The sequence below is a fragment of the Marmota flaviventris genome, chromosome 16, assembly GCF_047511675.1.
Source record: "Marmota flaviventris isolate mMarFla1 chromosome 16, mMarFla1.hap1, whole genome shotgun sequence".
NCBI lineage: Eukaryota > Metazoa > Chordata > Mammalia > Rodentia > Sciuridae > Marmota > Marmota flaviventris.
Genome location: NC_092513.1, coordinates 57,807,561 through 57,825,946, shown reverse-complemented (window position 1 = coordinate 57,825,946; position 18,386 = coordinate 57,807,561). Strand labels below are relative to the sequence as shown.

The 18,386-nt window shown below is 39.8% G+C and overlaps 1 protein-coding gene across 4 annotated transcripts in view; it reads right to left on the bottom strand.

The window, feature by feature from the left end:
• Positions 1–2,808: 2,808 nt before the first annotated feature.
• The window catches only part of Ptprm (protein tyrosine phosphatase receptor type M), an 828,844-nt gene continuing 813,266 nt past the window's right edge, over positions 2,809–18,386 (bottom strand). For all 4 annotated transcript variants that reach the window (XM_071602455.1, XM_071602456.1, XM_071602457.1 and 1 more), the window contains one exon: positions 2,809–3,634. In XM_071602455.1, coding sequence (XP_071458556.1) covers positions 3,581–3,634 — 54 coding nt within the window. In that variant the 3' untranslated portion in view covers positions 2,809–3,580. The remainder of the gene's footprint in view (positions 3,635–18,386) is intronic.

Below are 18,386 nucleotides of genomic sequence, written 5' to 3'. Positions count from 1 at the left end.
TGTGTCCCTGTAGTATGCTGTTTTTAAGTCCTTTGGGTATAAACCGAGGAATGGGATAGCTCCTCAGACTAGTTTTATATACATTCTCAGTTTGTAGCATTCAGTTTAGCAACAGAAAGTAGCCTAAGACAGAAAATTTGATAGCTCTGACCTAACATTTTGATGGCCACCTGAGGGTGACCTTTGTGCCAGAATCAATTAGCTAAAACCAGTCATAAGTTTTAGACCTGCAGAAGCTGCATGAGGTAACAAAGTTTATTGTTTTAAGCATCTAAATTTTGGGGGGACTTGCTATTTAGCAGCAGATAACTAATACACATTTGCCTTAACGAAACCTAAAAACATAGGCCTGGGATGGATCTGGTGAGAAGACTCTGGAAGGCCTCTGAGGAGAGTGCTGATAGGACCTGAAGCCTGTTGTTCACCTTGGAGTACTGATCAATGGCTCTCTGGGTATAAAAACAATACAGCTGGGCTGGGGTGGTGGCTCAGTGGTAGAGTACTTGCCTTGCATGTGTAAAGCACTGGGTTCAATCCTCAGCACCAGATAAAAATAAATAGAATAAAGTTACTTTAAAAAATGCAGCTGCTGCTTCACTTCTGTCCTCCATATCTTGCAGCCAATGATTCCTGGGGCTAACCCTAACTAGAAATATATACACCGTGGGATTCTGGGAAATGCAGTTTAGCCTAGTCATGCTGCCATTCAAAGACACCATGGAATAACTGTTACCAACTTGCTCATGAGGAGGACTCCGTTGGTTAATTTGATTTCTCAACTTGATTGGATTAAGAGATGAAAGGATTAAGGGGATTATTGGTGTGTCAATGAGGGTGTGTTTGGGAATTACTGGCATGTAGGTAGCCAACTGAAATTGAGACCCTTCCTAAGCCTGGGCAACACCAACCAATAGGATGATGGCTTGGATGAAATAAAAATTGGAAGAATAAGGACGCAGCAGCAGATGCAAGCTCTATTCTTCTTGACCTGGTTCTGGATTGCTGCTGCGAAGGTCTGAGGACATCACACTCTTGCTTCTTCAGTTTTCCAAAGTTGACTCTGCCAGTGATTCTCCAAAAGCCTTTCGTCTTGGACTAGGGCAGCACTGTTGATCCCTCTTGTTCTGGGGCTTCAGCCTCTTGGACTGGGCAGCTACTGGTTCTTCCAGCTCTCCAGCCTGCAGACAGCCATTGTGGACTATCCAGCTTCTGGTTGTGTAAGCCAACCTAATAAATCCCCTTTTTATAATTATAATTCCTTTTTATAATTATATATATATCTGTTCCTCTAGAGAACCCTAATACAAGGACTATGTCAGAGGGTCAGGGCAGGGTTATTGACTTCCACAGTAGCCATAGGTATGAAGTGTCTAGGAGGATCAGGATGCCACACAGATGGGAACCCAGAGGATTGAGAAATAGAGGAGGATAAGCAGGCAAGAGGCTGGCTTCCATTGTTTGCAAGGGGCAAAGACTTTGTGTACATGAAATAACAGAACTCAACCATACTGCAAAGGCTTTTGGGAAATCAGACAAAGCCACAGAATGCCCCTTCCCTTCTATTTCTTCTAAAATATAAAAAAAGTGAAAGGAGGATAAAAATCCAGAGATTTAAGTATAGAGGGAATTTTTGTCTTCAATGTGAGACTAGTGTTTGCTAGTTTCCCACAGACTCCAATCTTTTGAAGTACACATGGACTTTGGATATCGGGGATGATGCCACTGCTGTCACTGTACCTCCTTTGGGCTCTGGAGGCATTTGGTGCCCACTAGTTTTGATTTTAGACAAATGAATTAATATTTTCTGAGTTTCTCCATCTGTTGGGTGAGATTCACAATCATACCTGGACTATATTATGGAAAGAAACTGCTACCACATCAGAAAGTGCCTGGCAGAGAATTGGTGTTCAGTAAAGGTTGGTCTCCATTAGCTACCATTGAACATCCTGAAATTCAGTTCAAATGTAAATCTTCCATTCACAGCATACTTGCCTTCTGTTTTAGGAGTCAAAAGTCCTCAGGTAGCATTGAGTAGGTTCCTTGGCCATGATGTTTCCTTCTGAAACATCTGATCTTATAACCCTTTAAAAATTGTTCTGCATATTTTAAGATTTGAATAAGGTGTGAAAAGGATATATCATCCTCCATTGAGTGAGGTGAAGCGGAAAAAGTGGTCCGCCCAGCCCAAAAGTCCCTGCCCTGGCACTTTGTTCAGCCTGCCCATCTAGGTCAGAATCCATGCCCCACAGTATGTTTCCTGAGCACTGGGTAGGCTACCATGATGGACTTAGAGCTTTTATTGACAAAAGTTCCTTCTCTAAAACCCTAGTCCTACCTGCACTAGTCAAATAGGACTACAATAATTTGGATATCCCCTAAAAAATTCATACTGACATTTACAGTCACCACTATGATGGTGTCAGGAGGCAGAACCTTTAAAAAATACCTCTATTGGACTAAAGCCATGATTGAGGGAGTGGGTAAGTTGTTGTATGGCCTTTTATGAAAGTGTCCTCAGCTTTCTCTTGCTCCTGCCCTGTCTCTTGTATGCTCACCTGCTCTTCAACCATTTTATAATGCAGCATGATGACCTCACCACGTGCTGCCCCTCAGTCTTGGACCTCCCAGCCTCTAGCAATTTGAGAAATAAGTTACTTTATGCATCACCCAGTCTGTAGTATTTTGTTATAGAAGCACAAAGTGGACTAAGACAAGGTCCCAGGTGTAATTACTCCCCTAGTGGTCCTGTGTGACGGGTGTGGCCTGCACTGCCCGTGCACTGGGACACCAGGAATACACCACGCCTGGTTACGGGTCATCATTTATTGAGTTGAGAATTCACATAAGGTAACATCATACAGTAAGTCATTTCCAAGGCTTAATAAAAATGATTGTCACCCACTGTGCTTCACAAAAATTTATTTTAATGAATAAATAATTTGATGAAATCAAAAATATTTACAATATAAACAAATGGAAAAGCTTTGGATCTGTGAATCTGACCATGTTGCATTTTTGAAGTGAGTCCTCCCCAAGCTTTTCCCTTGGAAACGATACAAATCTGATAGAAACAACAACTCATAGAACATCTCTTTGTTCATTACACATTGATCTGTTAGTCCTGGAAAGCTACATAAGCTTGTATTATGTGACATGTTAAAATACAAATATTAACTAAAATAATATATTATCATAATGCCAAGGAGCATTCTCCACAGAACAAAAACATACAATGACAGAGGATCACGGGCCACAAAAAATATACCCCAAAGGTACAAATTCCTTCATAAGAATATAATTGTGCTCTTCAATCGACCGGATGTCTACGCCGCTCTAACAAGCCGGTGACCAGGTGTACAGTATCTGAAGACTGTAGGCTGTGTGTTTCTGTCAGGCAGCAGCATTACTGGGAATTGGGCAGTGCAAGCAGTTTCATAAACACTTTCTTGGGCTCTTAAAAAGAGCCAATTATGCAAAGCAAAATAAGCATATTGAGAAGTCTTCATCTCATCTACACAAACACCATGAACATCTTGGCTTTGTGGTAGGAACGGGTTTGTCGGCAGAGCTGTTTCCGCCATCAGCCAGAATTCAAGTATTCCAGGGCCACCTCGTAGCAGAACTTATACTGATCCTGGAAAACAGAAGGGGGACAATGTCAGCTCTGTAATGCCTAAGCCCTGCTTCTATCAAGGAAATTGGGAGAAATCAAACTGATAAGGATTTGAATTAGAATCAGAGGGTCATGGTTCTGAACCATAAATACATTAACTGTTTGTAGCTGCTCCCCTGGCAAAGCCTTATTAAATATATATAATATATAGCCTTATATTATTCTGATATCTATCCTCATCAGAATTCTGGAAAGTCCAGGACTACTGAAAGATGCATGCAGTCAGCTGTTCCTGTCCATGGGTTCCACATGCTTGGATTCAACCAACCTCAGATCAAATATACTTGAAAAATAATTGTATACTGAGCCTGTAAGCTTTTTCTTGTCATTATTCCCTAAACAAGTTAATAGAACAACTATTTATATAGCATTTATATTGTATGGGGTAGTGAAAGGAATCCGGAGATGGTTCAAAGAATATGGGAGGGTGTACTTTGGTTATATACAGATGCTACGGGATTTTACATATGATTTGAACATCTGAGCGTTTTGGTATCCAGAGGAGGTCTTACAACAAATGTCCCCTGAATACAAAGGGATGATTGCATATTTGCACTCACATATGTCTACCTTCACATCAAAATCCTGAGCTTTGTAAAGGAAAATCAAGAGGTAGAAGAAGAGACCATGAGGCTTGAAGAAAGGCTTCAACCGCTGGCTCATTTTTTCAATTTTATTTTATTGGTTGTTTTGATTTATACATGCAGTTGAATCAATTTTGATATAATTATACAAGTGTGGAATATATCTTATTCTAATTAGGATTCTAGTTCCTCTCCTTCCCCTTCCCTTTCCCTACCTCCTGTTCCCTTGGTCTTTCTGCCATTTACCCATAGTTATTTGTATTTATTTTTCAATTAAGTTCTTGTGGATGGGCATATATGAATACACCACAGTGAATCTCCCCACTGCATACAACCACTGGCTCTTGCAAACCTCAAAATGAAGCTTAGGTCATGGCCCAGTTTAGAGATCAATTATCAGGATTTCCTCAATTTCATGAGAATTTACTAACCACCTCTGCAATACCATGTCCCTTGACCTAGCCTCTGCTCTTGGGAAGCCCACAATGCAGTAAGGATGAGGCAGGTAACCCAGTGAACACAGGTGCACTGAGGGCACAGTGTAGGCCTTCTTGGGGAGGATAGTGGGATGGGGTGGACAGCATATTCCCTGGAGAAGAAGGGAACGCCTTGGTTTGCTCCAAATAGTCCTGTCGTCTCCCTCTTGTCCTGGTATGATTACTACTAGCATCTTCTTACAGTCTCAAGTGTCCCAGTTTGGATGATAAATTACATGTCATTCTAATTGGAATAAAGCAGGAAATCCAGGTAGAGGAAAAGGAGGAATTCATATATACAAGGGGAATGTCTGAAATTCTCTGGAAGCACAGTATCATTTTTTTTTGTTTTAAAAATTAACAGATATTGAATTTAACCCCTATCTCTCATAAAACTCAACTCAAAGTGGATCAAGGACCTAGGCATTAGACCTAGTAGTAGGAAAATGTAGGTCCAACTCTCTCATCTTGTTGGCTTAGGAACAGACTTACTCAAACAAGACTCCTAAAGCACAAGAAGTAAAATCAAGAATCAATAAGTGGGATAGTATCAAACTAAAAAGCTTCTTCACAGCAAAGGAAACAATCAAGATTGTGAAGAGAGAGCCTACAGAATGGGACAAAATACCACCTGCACCCAAGATAGAGCATTAATCTCCAGGATATATAAAGAACTCAAAAAACTTTACACCCCCCCAAACAAATAAATCAATAGTTAAATGGGCTGAACTGAACAGGCAGTTCACAGAAGAAGAAATATATGAAAAAAGTGTTCAACATTCCTAGCAATTAGAGAAAGTAAATTAAAACTACACCGAGATTCCATCTCATTCTAGTCAGAACGGCAATTATCAAGAACACAAGTAACAACATATATTGGCAAGGATGTGGGGGAAAAGGTATACTCATACACTGCTGGTGGGACTGCAAATTGGTGCAACCACTCTGGAAAGCAGTATGGAGATTGCTCAGAAAACTTGGAATGGAACCACCATTTGACCTAGTTATCCCACTCCTTGGTATATACCCAAAGGACTTAAAATCAGCATACTACAGTGATGCAGCCATATCAATGTTTATAGCAGCTGAATTCATTAATAGCTAAGCTCTGGAACCAACCTAAGTACCCTTCAACAGATGAATGGATAAAGAAAATGTGGTATATATACACAATGGAATATTACTCAGCCAAAAAGAAGAATGAAATTATAGCATTTGTGGGTAAATGGTTAAAACTGAAGACTATCATGCAAAGTGAAATAAGCCAATCCCCCCAAAATCAAAGGCTGAATGTTAGTTGCTAACACACAATAAGGGGTGGCAGGGGGGAGAATAGAAGTTTAAAGGATCAGACAAAAGGGAATGAAGGGAGGGGGGATGGGAATAGGAAAGACAGTAGATTGCAGCAGAGGTAACTTTCCTATGTTCATATGCAAATATATAAGCTATGTAACTCCATGTCATGTATAACCCCAAGAATGGGATTCTAATTAGAATAAGTCATACTCCATGTATGTATAATATGTCAAAATACACTCTACTATCATTTCACATATATCTTAAATGAATAAATAAAATAATTAACACATCTTGTACATATTCATGTGGTTCAGTATGTTCTTTCCATTACAGGTATATAGTGTGCAAAGCACAAATCCAATCTCAATATCCCCTACCCTTCTCCTATCCTTCCCAATCTCTAGTAATCTCTAGTCTACTTTCATGTTGACATTTTTTAGCTTCCATATATGAGAACAGGTGGTACATATCTGTCAGTACCTGGCTTGGTACCTGTAACATAAGGTCCTATAGTTTTGTCCAGTATTCTGTAGAAGGTGGGTTTATTGTTTTATCTACTGACAAGAATCCATTCTTTATGCTGAATAATATGCTATAGTGTATACATACCACATTTTCTTTGTCCATTCATCTGTTGATGAGGATCTAGACTAAATCTGTATCTTGGCTATTGTGGATAGTACCACAATAAACAGGAGTTCAGGTATAAGTTTCATTGTCAATTTAATTTCCTTTGGATATATACTGAGAAGTGGGATAGCTGGACCATTTGGTAGATTTGTTTTTAGTTTTCTGAGGAATGCCCATATTGTCCATAATGGCTATATTAATTTATATTCCCATCAACCGTGTACCAGAGTTCTTTTTCTATACATTCTTGCCAGCTTTTAAAATTTTATTATTTTTGATAATGGCTATTCTAACTGGGGTGAGACTCTCTCTCATTATAGTTTTGATTTGTATTTCCCTGATGGCCATTGATATATATTTTCATATACTTATTGGTCATTCTTTAGAGAAGTAACTCTTCAGATCATCTGTCCATTTTAATGGGGTAACTTTTTTTGATTACGTTTTTAAAGTGTTCTTGTTATTTTAGATATTAGCCCTGTTTTAGTCAGCTATTTTCCTGTCATCCCCAAAAGACCTGACAAGAACAATCAGAGGAGGAAAAGTTTATCTGGGGCTCATGATTTCAGTGGTCTCAGTACACAGACAGCTGACTCCACTACTCTGAGCCCAGGGCAAGGCAGAACATGATGGTGGAAGGGTGTGGTGGAGGAAAACAGCTCAGGACATGGCCACCAGGAAGCAGAGAATGAGAGCTCTTCTCAAAAAGGACAAAATACATATCCCAAAAGCACACCCCCAACTACCCTTCTCCTCCAGTCCACAGCAAACTAATGTACTTATTAGGTTAAGGCTCTTCCCCTCTAAACCCTCTTATATTGTCTCACACATGAGCTTTTGGGGGACACCTCACATCTAAACCACAACAAGTCCTCTGTCAGATCAATAGTTGGCAAATATTATTTCTCATTCTGTAAATTATTTCTTTTGCTGTGATTTTTAGTTTGACAAAATCACATTTGTCAACTTTTGCTTTTATTTCCCGTGCTTTCTGATCCAGGAAATCATTGCGGTTTCTAATGTTCTGAAGGCTTCTCCTATGTTGTCTTCTAGTAGTTTCAGAGTTTCAGGTCTTCCACTGAGGTCTTTGATCCATCTTGAGTTGATTTTTGTACAGGGTGAGAGATAGGGATCAAGACTGTTTTCTAAACGTTGGTATCATTTCCCAACATCATTTATTAAAGAGGCTGTCCTTTCTCCAGTGTATGTTATTGGTGCCTTTGTTGAGAAACCAGTTGGCTGGAGACGGTAGGTTTATTTCTGGCATATTTACTGTGTTTCAGTGGTCTCTGTTTCTATGTCAATACCATGCTGTTTTGTGGCTCTGTACTATGTCTTGAAATCAGGTGTTTTGGTGTCTCCAATCTTGTTATTTTTGTTCAAAACCGCTGTGGATATTCAGGGTCTCTGTGCTTCATTTGTCTATCACAATTGTTTTGTCTGGTTCTATGAAAAATATAATGATCTTTTGAGGGAATTGCACTGAATCTGTAGATTGTTTTGGATAACATGGGAATTTTAACAATATTAATTCTTCCTACCCATGAATATTGGAGACCCTTTGACCTATTTCATGTCTTTAATTTCTTTCACCAGTGTTTTGTGATTTTCATTGTAGAGGTCTTTCACTTCCATGGTTAAGTTTATTCATAGGTATTTTTATATTTTTTATTTTTTGTAGCTGTTATGAATGGGAATACTTTCATGATTTCATTTTCAACAAATTGGTTATTGGTGAGTAGAAAAGCTACTGCTTTTGTATGTTGATTTTGCATTCTGCTACTTCGCTGACTTTTAAAAAATCACCTTTAACTGTTTTTTGTTGAACTTTTGGTCTTTCTGTAAATAGAATCTTATCATCTGTAAGCAAGGATAGTTTGACTTCCTCGCATTCCATTTCCATGCTTCCTTTGCCTTTTATTCTGGATACGACTTCTAATATTATATTAAATAAGAACAGTGAGAATTGATAGCCTTGTCTTGTTCCTGATCTTAGAGGAAATGTTTTCAGCTTTTCCCCTTTCAATATGATGTTGGGTATGGGTTTACCATATACAGCCTTTATTGTTGAGTTATATTCCTTCTACACCTAATTTGTTGGAAGGTTTTCTTATCATGAGTGGATGCTGAATTTTATCAAATGTTTTTTCTGCATCTTTTGAGATAACTACATATTTGAAATCCTTCATTCTGTTGCTGGGATGTATTACATTTATTTATTTGCATGTGTTGAACCATCCTTGTATTTCTGGAAGGAAACTGACTTGATCATGATGAATGTTCTTTTTATGTGCTATTGAATTTTATTTGCTAGTATTCTGTTGAGAATATTCTCACCAGTGTTCATCTAGGATACTGGTCTATAGTTTTGTTTTTCTGTCCTTGTCTGGTTTTGGAAATAGGACAGTGTTGGCCTCATAGAATGAGTTAGGAAGGGTTCCTTCACCTTTCAATGCTTAGGAATAGTTTGAGTGAATTGGTAGTAGTTCTTCAAAAGTGGTAAAATTCAGAAGTGAAGCAATCTTGTCCTGGGATTTCGATGTTGGTAGACTTTGTATTACTGATTTCAATCCCACTAATGATTATTTGTTTATTCAGTTTTTTTTAATATCCTCATGGTTCAGTTCTTGAAGATCATCTGTATCCAGAAATCTGTCCATTTTTCATCATAATTCCTAATGATCCTTTATATTTTTGTAATTTCTGCTAAAATGTCTCCATTTTTATTTCTAATTTTATTCAGTTCTGCCTGTTTTTCTCACTGAGTCTAGGTCTGTTTTCAAAGAACAACTCTGACCTTTTGTATTATTTCTTCAGTCTTTTTGTTTATTTCTGATCTGATCATTTTTATTTATTTTCTTCTACTAAATTTTTGGATTGGTTGATTCTAAATATCCTTGATATTTATTATTATGCTGTTTATTTGAAACTTTTTCCTTTTTTATGGGTAGGCACTTATTGCTAGAAATATCCTTCTTAATGCTGCTTTTGCTGTAGCCCATAGCTTGGCATATTGTGTTTCCATTTTCATTGTCTTTGAAATATTTAAAAATTTCCCTTTGAATCTCTTCAGAGATTCTCTGAAAAGTATGTTGTATCAATTCATTTGAATAATTTATAAAATTTATTATGTTGTTTATTTCTAGTTTTATTCCATTGCTGTAAAATAGATATGATTTCAAAATTTTTTAATTCATTAAGACTTGTTTTGTGGTCTAAAAGATAGTTCTATTCTGGAGACAGTTCCAAGCATTGGTGAAAAGAATATGTATTTTGCTTAGGCATGGTGTGTATAATCTTAGCAGCTTGGGAGGCTGAGGCAGGAGGATCACATGTTCAAGGCCAGCCTCAGCAAGTCAGTTGAGGCCTTTAGCAACTTATTGAAAACTTGTCTCAAAGTAAATGAATGAATGAATAAATAAAGAGGGCTGGAGATATAGCTCAGTTGTAAACTGCCCCTGGGGTAAGTACCTAGTAATCACCCCCACCAAATTTAAAAAAAAAAAGAAACATACACATACACACACAAACTTGTGTGTTTTGTAAATGTTGGATAGAATGTCCTGTAAACATCTGTTAGGTCCATTTTATCTGTGAGTATAGTTTAACTCTGATGATCCTTTGTGGTATTTTCTCCCCTGGATGATGAGTCCATTGGTTACAGTGTAGAGTTGAAGTCTCCCTCACTTTTATTATACTAGAGCCTATCTCTCCCTTTATGTCTAATAGCATTTGTTTTGCTCTGACATTAAGTTTATGTAAATTTTTGATTCAATTCTTCTTGAATTGATCCCTTGACAATTTATATAGTGACCTTCTCTGTCTCCTCTTACAGTTTTTGTTATCAGGTGTATTTTAAGTATAGGCACTCTGGTTTGCTTTAGGTTTCCATTTGTTTGAAATAGCAACCTCCTTTTAATTTCAGTCTATGTGTGTCTTTACTGGTGAAGTGAGTTTCTAGAAGGAAGTGTGTTTTTTTAATCCATTCAGCTAGTCTGTATCTATTAACTGGAGAGTATATTCTGATTATATTCAAGGCTGTAATTGATAGGTGAGAAATAATTCCTGTCACTTTTATTTTGTTCTATTGTTTTGAAATTCTTCCTTCTTCTCTTGTTCATCCCTATTGAGTGTTGGCTTACTGTATCAATGGTGTCTGTTTCTTTTCTGGTTGCCTCTTGTGTAGCTGTTCTTGTGATAGATGTAAGCTTTCACCTGCTTTCATGATGGTAGACATCCGTCTTTCACTTTGGGGTGTAGGAGTCTCTTAAGCATCTTTTGTAAGCCTGTTCTGGTGGTTATGAATCTCTCTTTTGCTTCTCTTGGAAAGCCTTACTTCTTCTTCATTGCTGAAGTGTAGCTTTGCTCATTGTGGTGTTCTTGGTTAGCAGCTTTTGCTTCAGGCCTCAGAATACATCATTTTATTTCCCACGAGCCTGCACCATTTTTACTGAGAAATGTGTTAGTCTATGGGATACCTTTAAACGAGACTGGGTCATTTTCTCTTGCAGGTTTTATAATGTGCTCTGGTGAAGAACTTTTTGGGTCATGTCTCTTTGGAGGTTTTATAGGGTTCCTATACATGGATGTCTATTTTTTTTGCTATGATTAAAGAAGTAACTATTATTTCATTGAAGAGGTTTTCTATTCCATTAACTTTAGTCTCCTTGTCTTCAGGTATTCCTGTTTGTTAATGGTGTCCCATTGTTCTGAAATGCTCTCTTCACCCTTCCACTTGATCTAGTACATTGTTGAGACTTTTGCTTTTTTGAGTTATTGAGCTTTTTATTTGCAAGATTTGTTTGATTATTTTTGAAAATCTCTCACTGAATTTCTCATTCATGTTCTCCATTGTTTTCCTAATTTCATTTGACTATTTATGTGTATTCTCTTGGATCTTACTCAGGTTTTTCTGATCATTCTTTTTAATTCTTTATCAGGCATTTTAATTTCTTTGGGACCTGTAAAGTTATTATCTTTTAGAAACATTATTAATGCCCCCACCCCATTTCTAATGCTGCTACATTGAGATTTGCCAGTGGATCAGGGATCTATACCATTTTTGAAATGGTTATCTTAGTCAGTGCTCTTGAAGATGGATTTTCATTTGTTATGCAATGTTGGTCACCACTGTGTAGCCTTTCTATAGCTTCTCTGGCTGTGATTAATGACTCTGGGCATAGTGCATATTGTGGCAGAGTCAGAGAGATTCACTGTCTCTGTAGGCCACACAAGAGTGTGGTGTTGACAGCAATGGGTGTGGGGTGCTCACTGTGTGGCTATTTCTAAATGGCAATGGTGGTACTTAACAAGCCATGGGGATTTGCTTGGGCACTGTGAGTTTCATTTCTGCTTTTAGCAAGGGCCCCAGGCACTGGCAGCACTCATAGTGATTGAGGGACCTGAAGTACTTGTTCTTTAACCAGTCAGTAGAGAGTTCAGAGGCTGCACAGGGAGAGGCAATAGTGGAAGCAGTAGCACCCCTCTGGTGCTCACACCCAGTCCTCACAGCAGTGTGTGGTGTGTGGGTTGGTGGGAACATTGGCCATGTATGCTCAGGAGCAAGACTGTGGCAGGAGGCAGGTTCTCCTTAGCCCTCTTTGATCTTATACATGCTGATGTATAGAGATGGCTGGAGCTAGGGATTTTCTCCCACCCATCTCCTCTAGCTGTAGTGAATGTCCTGGGGTGGAGCAACACCTGGAGCCACAGAGTTACTCAAGGCCCCCTCAGCATGCGAGAGGGATGAGCAGCAGCAGAAACTCAGCATTCTCTCCCTGCTTTGTGAGTAATGGGAGTCTGAGTGCAGCTCAGGGGAGAGGGTGGTGGGAACCACATGGGTACCTGCTTCCAGGATGCACTGGTGGAAATTCACATGTGGCGGGCCAACCCTTTGGTCTCAGAGGGCAAGCACCCTAATCTCCTGGTTCTTCTGGGTGTTGCCCTCCATTCCCCTCTGTGTTGTAATGCCTGTCCCTTACAGTGCAGGACACTCAGCAGGCTTAGGTTGTGTCACTCTGCTGGGCAGCTACCCTCTAAGCCTGTATGGCATAATGTCTGTGGAATCCTAGAGATGGAAATATGAAGGGGCTTCTGACCCCTATAATGGTACAAACTCAGATAATAGCTCAGTTCTCATGATGTCTTCTAGCAATAGCACCATGGGTGTTTACTGGGAGATGATGTGAGATTCCTTGCCAGAGCAGGGCTACTGTACAGGTTTTAGGTTACTTAATGGGCTACTAGCCTGTAAGGACTATGGAATTTTCCAGTAGTTAGGATTGCCAGCATCCATGCTAATAGTTTTCTGGGGTTCTCTGTTTTACCCTTCCCCCTACAAATGGGTAGCCCCCATACCAGGTGTTGAGTCGGGGTGGTAGATGCTAGAGATATTTTTTTTTGTCTTTCTATGCTATTGTTCCAGGTTTCTGAGTCTTCCATGTTTCCACTTTCTTTCTTGCTCTTTTCTGGACTTCTTCTATAGTTACTCATCTCAATTTGCAGCTATGTACTTGTCACTTTGGTACTTCTTGGAGGAGGTGGAAGTGAGTGAAGACCATCTCTATTCTGCCATCTTGGATCACTGAATTCATTTATCTTGAGCACAGCTTTCCTGGATTATATAGCTTGCCTGAGTAAGTCCTAAAAGAGTTCCTGGCCTAGGTGTGGTCAGTATGGCAGAGGAGAGCCTTCTGAACTGTGTGTGTGTGTGTGTACACTGTACTGAGGGAACCAAGCCTGGGTGTGGCATGTGAACCAAGCAAAGGGACAGGAGGCTTTCAGATGCCTCGATCTGCCAGTCCTGGGTCAAGTGCTTGGCAACTGCAAGGCTCTTTTCTTCCTTCTCTAAGGGACAAGCTTTTACAACCTGTGAGATTCAGCACTACTGTTTCTTACCCACCATAATAGCCACAACCAAGGAACTATACTTTTGATTTTTGGTTCTGCCTAATTAACTACAATTTCCACAATTTACATGCCTCCTGAATTTGTCACTGAAATTTCTTTTTTGTCACCCTCATTTTGTTCTATAAATACTCAAATAGTCCAACCTATTAATTTTAGGACAGGGGACACAGTTTATCCCTGTGTAATATACCAGTCTCTGGCACAGAACTTGACACGAGTTGAGAGGGAAATTCTGGCTGCATATAGAAATGATAGCAAACTGCGGATGTAGCAACAATGGGTTCAACTCAGACATTTAAGGGTTGAAACTGGGCATTCTAAGATACCATCTCAGTTTTCTGGGAGCTTACAAACTAGAGGTGAAGACAAAACAGATCATTTCAATATATTGAAGGTGCCACAAGATCAAAAGTCATTAACAGTAACACTCACTAGAAAGGCGAAGACAAAACAACAGTGACATGACAAGTGTTAGTGAGGATGTGCAGAAATTAGACCCACATATGCTGCTGGTGGGAAGGTGAAATGATGCAGCTACTTTAGTGAAAAGACTGGCAGTTCCTTAAGTTTAAACACAGAGTTATCACTTGGTCCAGCCATTCCACTACAAACAACACACCAAGAGAACTGAAGACTTGTGTGTGCACAAAAACTTGTAAACAAATAATAGTATGTTATTCATAATAACTGAAAAGGGTACATGACACAAGAGCCCATCAATAGACAGTAGATAAAAGGTAGTTTAACCACACAATCGATGTTTATTTGGGATAATAATACCTGCTACAACATACTTCTCACACATCAGACAGAGCACTAATCTCTAGAGTATATAAAGAACTCAAAAAGCTAAGCACTGAAAAAACAAATAAATCAACAAATGGGCCAAGGACCTGAACAGGCACTTCTCAGAAGATGATATACAATCAATCAACAAATATATGAAAAAATGCTCATCATCTCTAACAATCAGAGAAATGCAAATCAAAACTACTCTAATATATCATCTCACTCCAGTCAGAATGGCAGCTATTATGAAGACAAACAAAAATAGGTGTTGGCGAGGATGTGGCGATAAACATACACTCATACATTGCTGGTGGGACTGCAAATTGGTGCAGCCAATATGGAAAGCAGTATGGAGATTCCTTGGAAATCTGGGAATGGATCCACCATTTGACCCAGCTATCCCTCTCTTCAGACTTAAAAACAACATACTACAAGGACACAGCCACATCAATGTTTATAGCAGCACAATTCACAATAGCTCAACTGTGGAGCCAACCTAGATGCCCTTCAGTGGATGAATAGATAAAAAAATGTGGCATATATACACAATGGAATATTACTCAGCATTAAAAGAGAATAAAATCATGGCATTTACAGGTAAATGGATGGTGCTAGAGAAGATATTGCTAAGTGAAGTTAGCCAATCCCTAAAAAACAAATGCCAAAAGTTTTCTCTGATATAAGGAGGCTGACTCATAGTTGGGTAGGGAGGGAGGAGCATGAGAGGATTAGATGAATTCTAGACAGGGCAGAGGGTGGGGGGGGCGGGCAGGAAAGGGAGGGGGCAGGGGATTAGCATGGATGGTGGAATGTGATGGACATCATTATCCAAAGTACACGTATGAAGACTTGGGAAAAAATAAAAAGAATTCAGAAGAAAAAAAAAAAAGAAATCATGGTGAGTGAAAAAAATCAGACACAAAGGATGATGTATTGTATGATTCCATTTACATAAAATGTCTAAAATAGGAAAATGTATAAGGACTGAAAGTAGCTTCATGCTTACCAGGGACTGGAAGTGGGGGTGACTGCTAACGTGTGGAGTTTCTTTTGGTGGTGATGAAAATATTATAAATTGTATAGTTGTGAATATACTGAAAATCAGTGAACTTTAACAGTGGAAGTTTTATAGTATGTGAGTTATATCTCAATAAAGCTGTTATATAAAGAATCACCAGCAGAACAATACTATTTTTTCCATGCTGTGAATCCTACCTCTTCTGTCAATCAAAGGTGCAGGTGAATGAGAAACACAGATCCAGTGGTTCTCGATTGCATTTGCTTTTTGAGGAGTCAGGGGTCTGAGTGCTGCACACTGACTGGGATCTTAGTGTCCTGTTGACTAGCCCTGAGACACTGTCCATATAGTTCCCTTCTGTTTAAAAAAAAATGGGGCAATCTAAGGTCACTTTCTAGCTTTGTCAACCTAGAATTCTATGAATTTAGAACTTGGTTTGCTTTTACATCAAGTCTAATGACATGAGCTAGATTAAAGTACTTTCTCTTATCTTGTAAATAACAAGTATCTAATGACCATCCTATCATCTCTTTTAACAAGCTTTCTCTCTCCATAGAAAAGGGCATGTCCACAGACAGAAATTTTCTTTTTGAAAAAACTCAAACTGGAAAAACTATTACTTGTCCTAGGAAAAGTGATATTTCTGATTCACATTCCAGTATTTATTATTTCAGGATTGGATACTTTCATTTTCAGACTACTTATAAGAATTAACTTGAATTTCAAAATACTAAAAGGCCATGTTGTCAGATAATCAGGCTGAAAAACTGACCACGAATTGGTTCTATCATTTCTCCTGTTTTTGTGACTCACAGGGACAAAGTATTGTTCCTAGAAATCTAAGAAATTTCATCCCTCGCTGTATAAGTGACATTCACACTTTGTGCAATTAATTTCAGTGACTACTATGAATCATCTTTTTAGCATACTCAGATACAGTAGGGGCGCACTGGATGCTGGCTTTAGGCAGCGCAGGGTAGAAGCTCAGAAGGGATTTTCGGCTTCACTGCTGCCTGGAAGTCTCAGAAGTTGCCCTGTCTCAGTCATGACTATAATTTTCAAAATGAATTCCTGCTCTCCCATTCTATCCCTCCTAAGCAAGCTGCCCATCCCCATAGATTTTGTGATGACTGGTTTCTGAATCAGAAAAATAAGGGGAAGTAGAAGAAAGACCATAAATTGCTACGTCCCCTCCTCCAAGCACCTGGGTAAATGCCTGAAATCTTCCTACATTGGAAACTGATTACACTTGATCACCAGGTACAGGCTTGTCTTCTGCAGTTTCCTCTGTCAGCTCACTTGCTTTTGAATGGTATAATTAAGCCACATGAGCTATCCCTGTGCTTCAGGGGAAAAAGAACATTTATGCCTTGGTCCTGAGTTCTCCCAATTTGGGCCACATTAGTTGGCTACAGGCACAGACAAATGCTCAGCCCAGTGCCCCTCACAGCACTGTATAGGACCCTCACCAGGGTCCCTCAGTATTCGTCTCCATAACCCCTGACACTTGACCTCACTCTGGACCCTGCTTCTGGTCCCTGTGGAGAGGGAGAACATGAACTCTGAAATGGAGCCAAAAGCTGAGGTTGTTCTTTAGAAGTCCCGTCTGGCTCAGTCGGGGAGTCCCAAGGCCAAAGCTCCAGCAGGAGGCTCAGGCCTCCTGTGAAGGGCCAGAGTTCTGCCTTTGTAAGCTCATGCTGTATCTTGGGAGCTCCTGGAGCCACAGTCAGTCCGGGCACTTCAAACACCCGACATCTGCCTAAGAAGATTCAGAGAGAATAGCCCACGCAGCTCACCTGGGGCAAAGCTTTCCTTCCCATTGTACCTACTGTTTGAAACTAAGACAAGTTTCATAATGTATGCGGGATCATGTACTGACAGGTCCTTCAGGCTGTAAAAGTCTTCCTGACTGATGCCCTGTCAGAAAGGTGAAGCAGTCCCCATGTGTTAATAACCACGGGTGGGAACATTGGGTTCAATGTTCCCAGCAGGTCACAGGTGACCAGTCACTCCGTGCCAGGGAGGCCAATAAATTCTCATCACCACTCTACAGATGGCTGCACAACTGTGACAACGAAGATGGAACAGGTCCTGACTTTCATCTGTATCTTTTAAAAAATTTCTTTGCCAAAGCCTCCTGTGAAATCTATGCCCAATTCCCTGTTCATCTAAATTATAGTCACAGCAACAGAGGGCAGCTCAAGCCAGACTGGGGTCTGGCTGCACAGAAGAAATATCTAGGCATCCAGTAAATACTTACTGGACATCTCCTGGGAGCCAGGTGCTCTGCTGGTGCTGGGGGTGGGATGGGATGCACGCGGAGTCCCTCAGCCTCACCTCACAGGCTTCTGCTGGACTGGTCTAGCATGGCCTGGGCAGCAGTAGCTTTGAAAACTCCCTGAAGGATCCTCCATGTGCAACCTGGGCTGAGGCATTTCTAGATTACTAAATTCCTAACCTTGGCTACACATTTGAATCTAATTACTCTGATCATTCCACAATGTACACATATATTAAAATATCACTGCTTATCTCATGAGTATGTACTTTAATTGTCAATTAGAGATAAAACTAAAAAAGCAAAATGAAACAAAATGTTCCACTGCTGAAGCCAGGCCCCAGAATTTTTTAAAGTTCCCAGGTCACATCAATGTGTAGCCAGGTTTGAGACAGACACTGTTCTCTCCACCTTACAAAGGACATGGTGGTGGGACAGGGCTTTCTCAGTCCACCTTGTCTGAGATTAAGCTTACACACACCTGGATTGGGTTCTGCTCTGCTCCACAGGTCCTGTACCTTAATCTGTTCCCTCTGTCTCCCGGCCTGAGAGGACATGCTGGTTTATGACCCTTATTGATTTCTCTTGGCAACTCAGTGCTCTTGCCAGGCAACCAACAATAAGCCAACCCACCAAGGATTCATGACCATCACTTTCATATGGGTCTCTTCCCTTAAGACCTCCATACATTTTGTGATATATCTGGCTATAGTCTACTTGGGATTTTCAT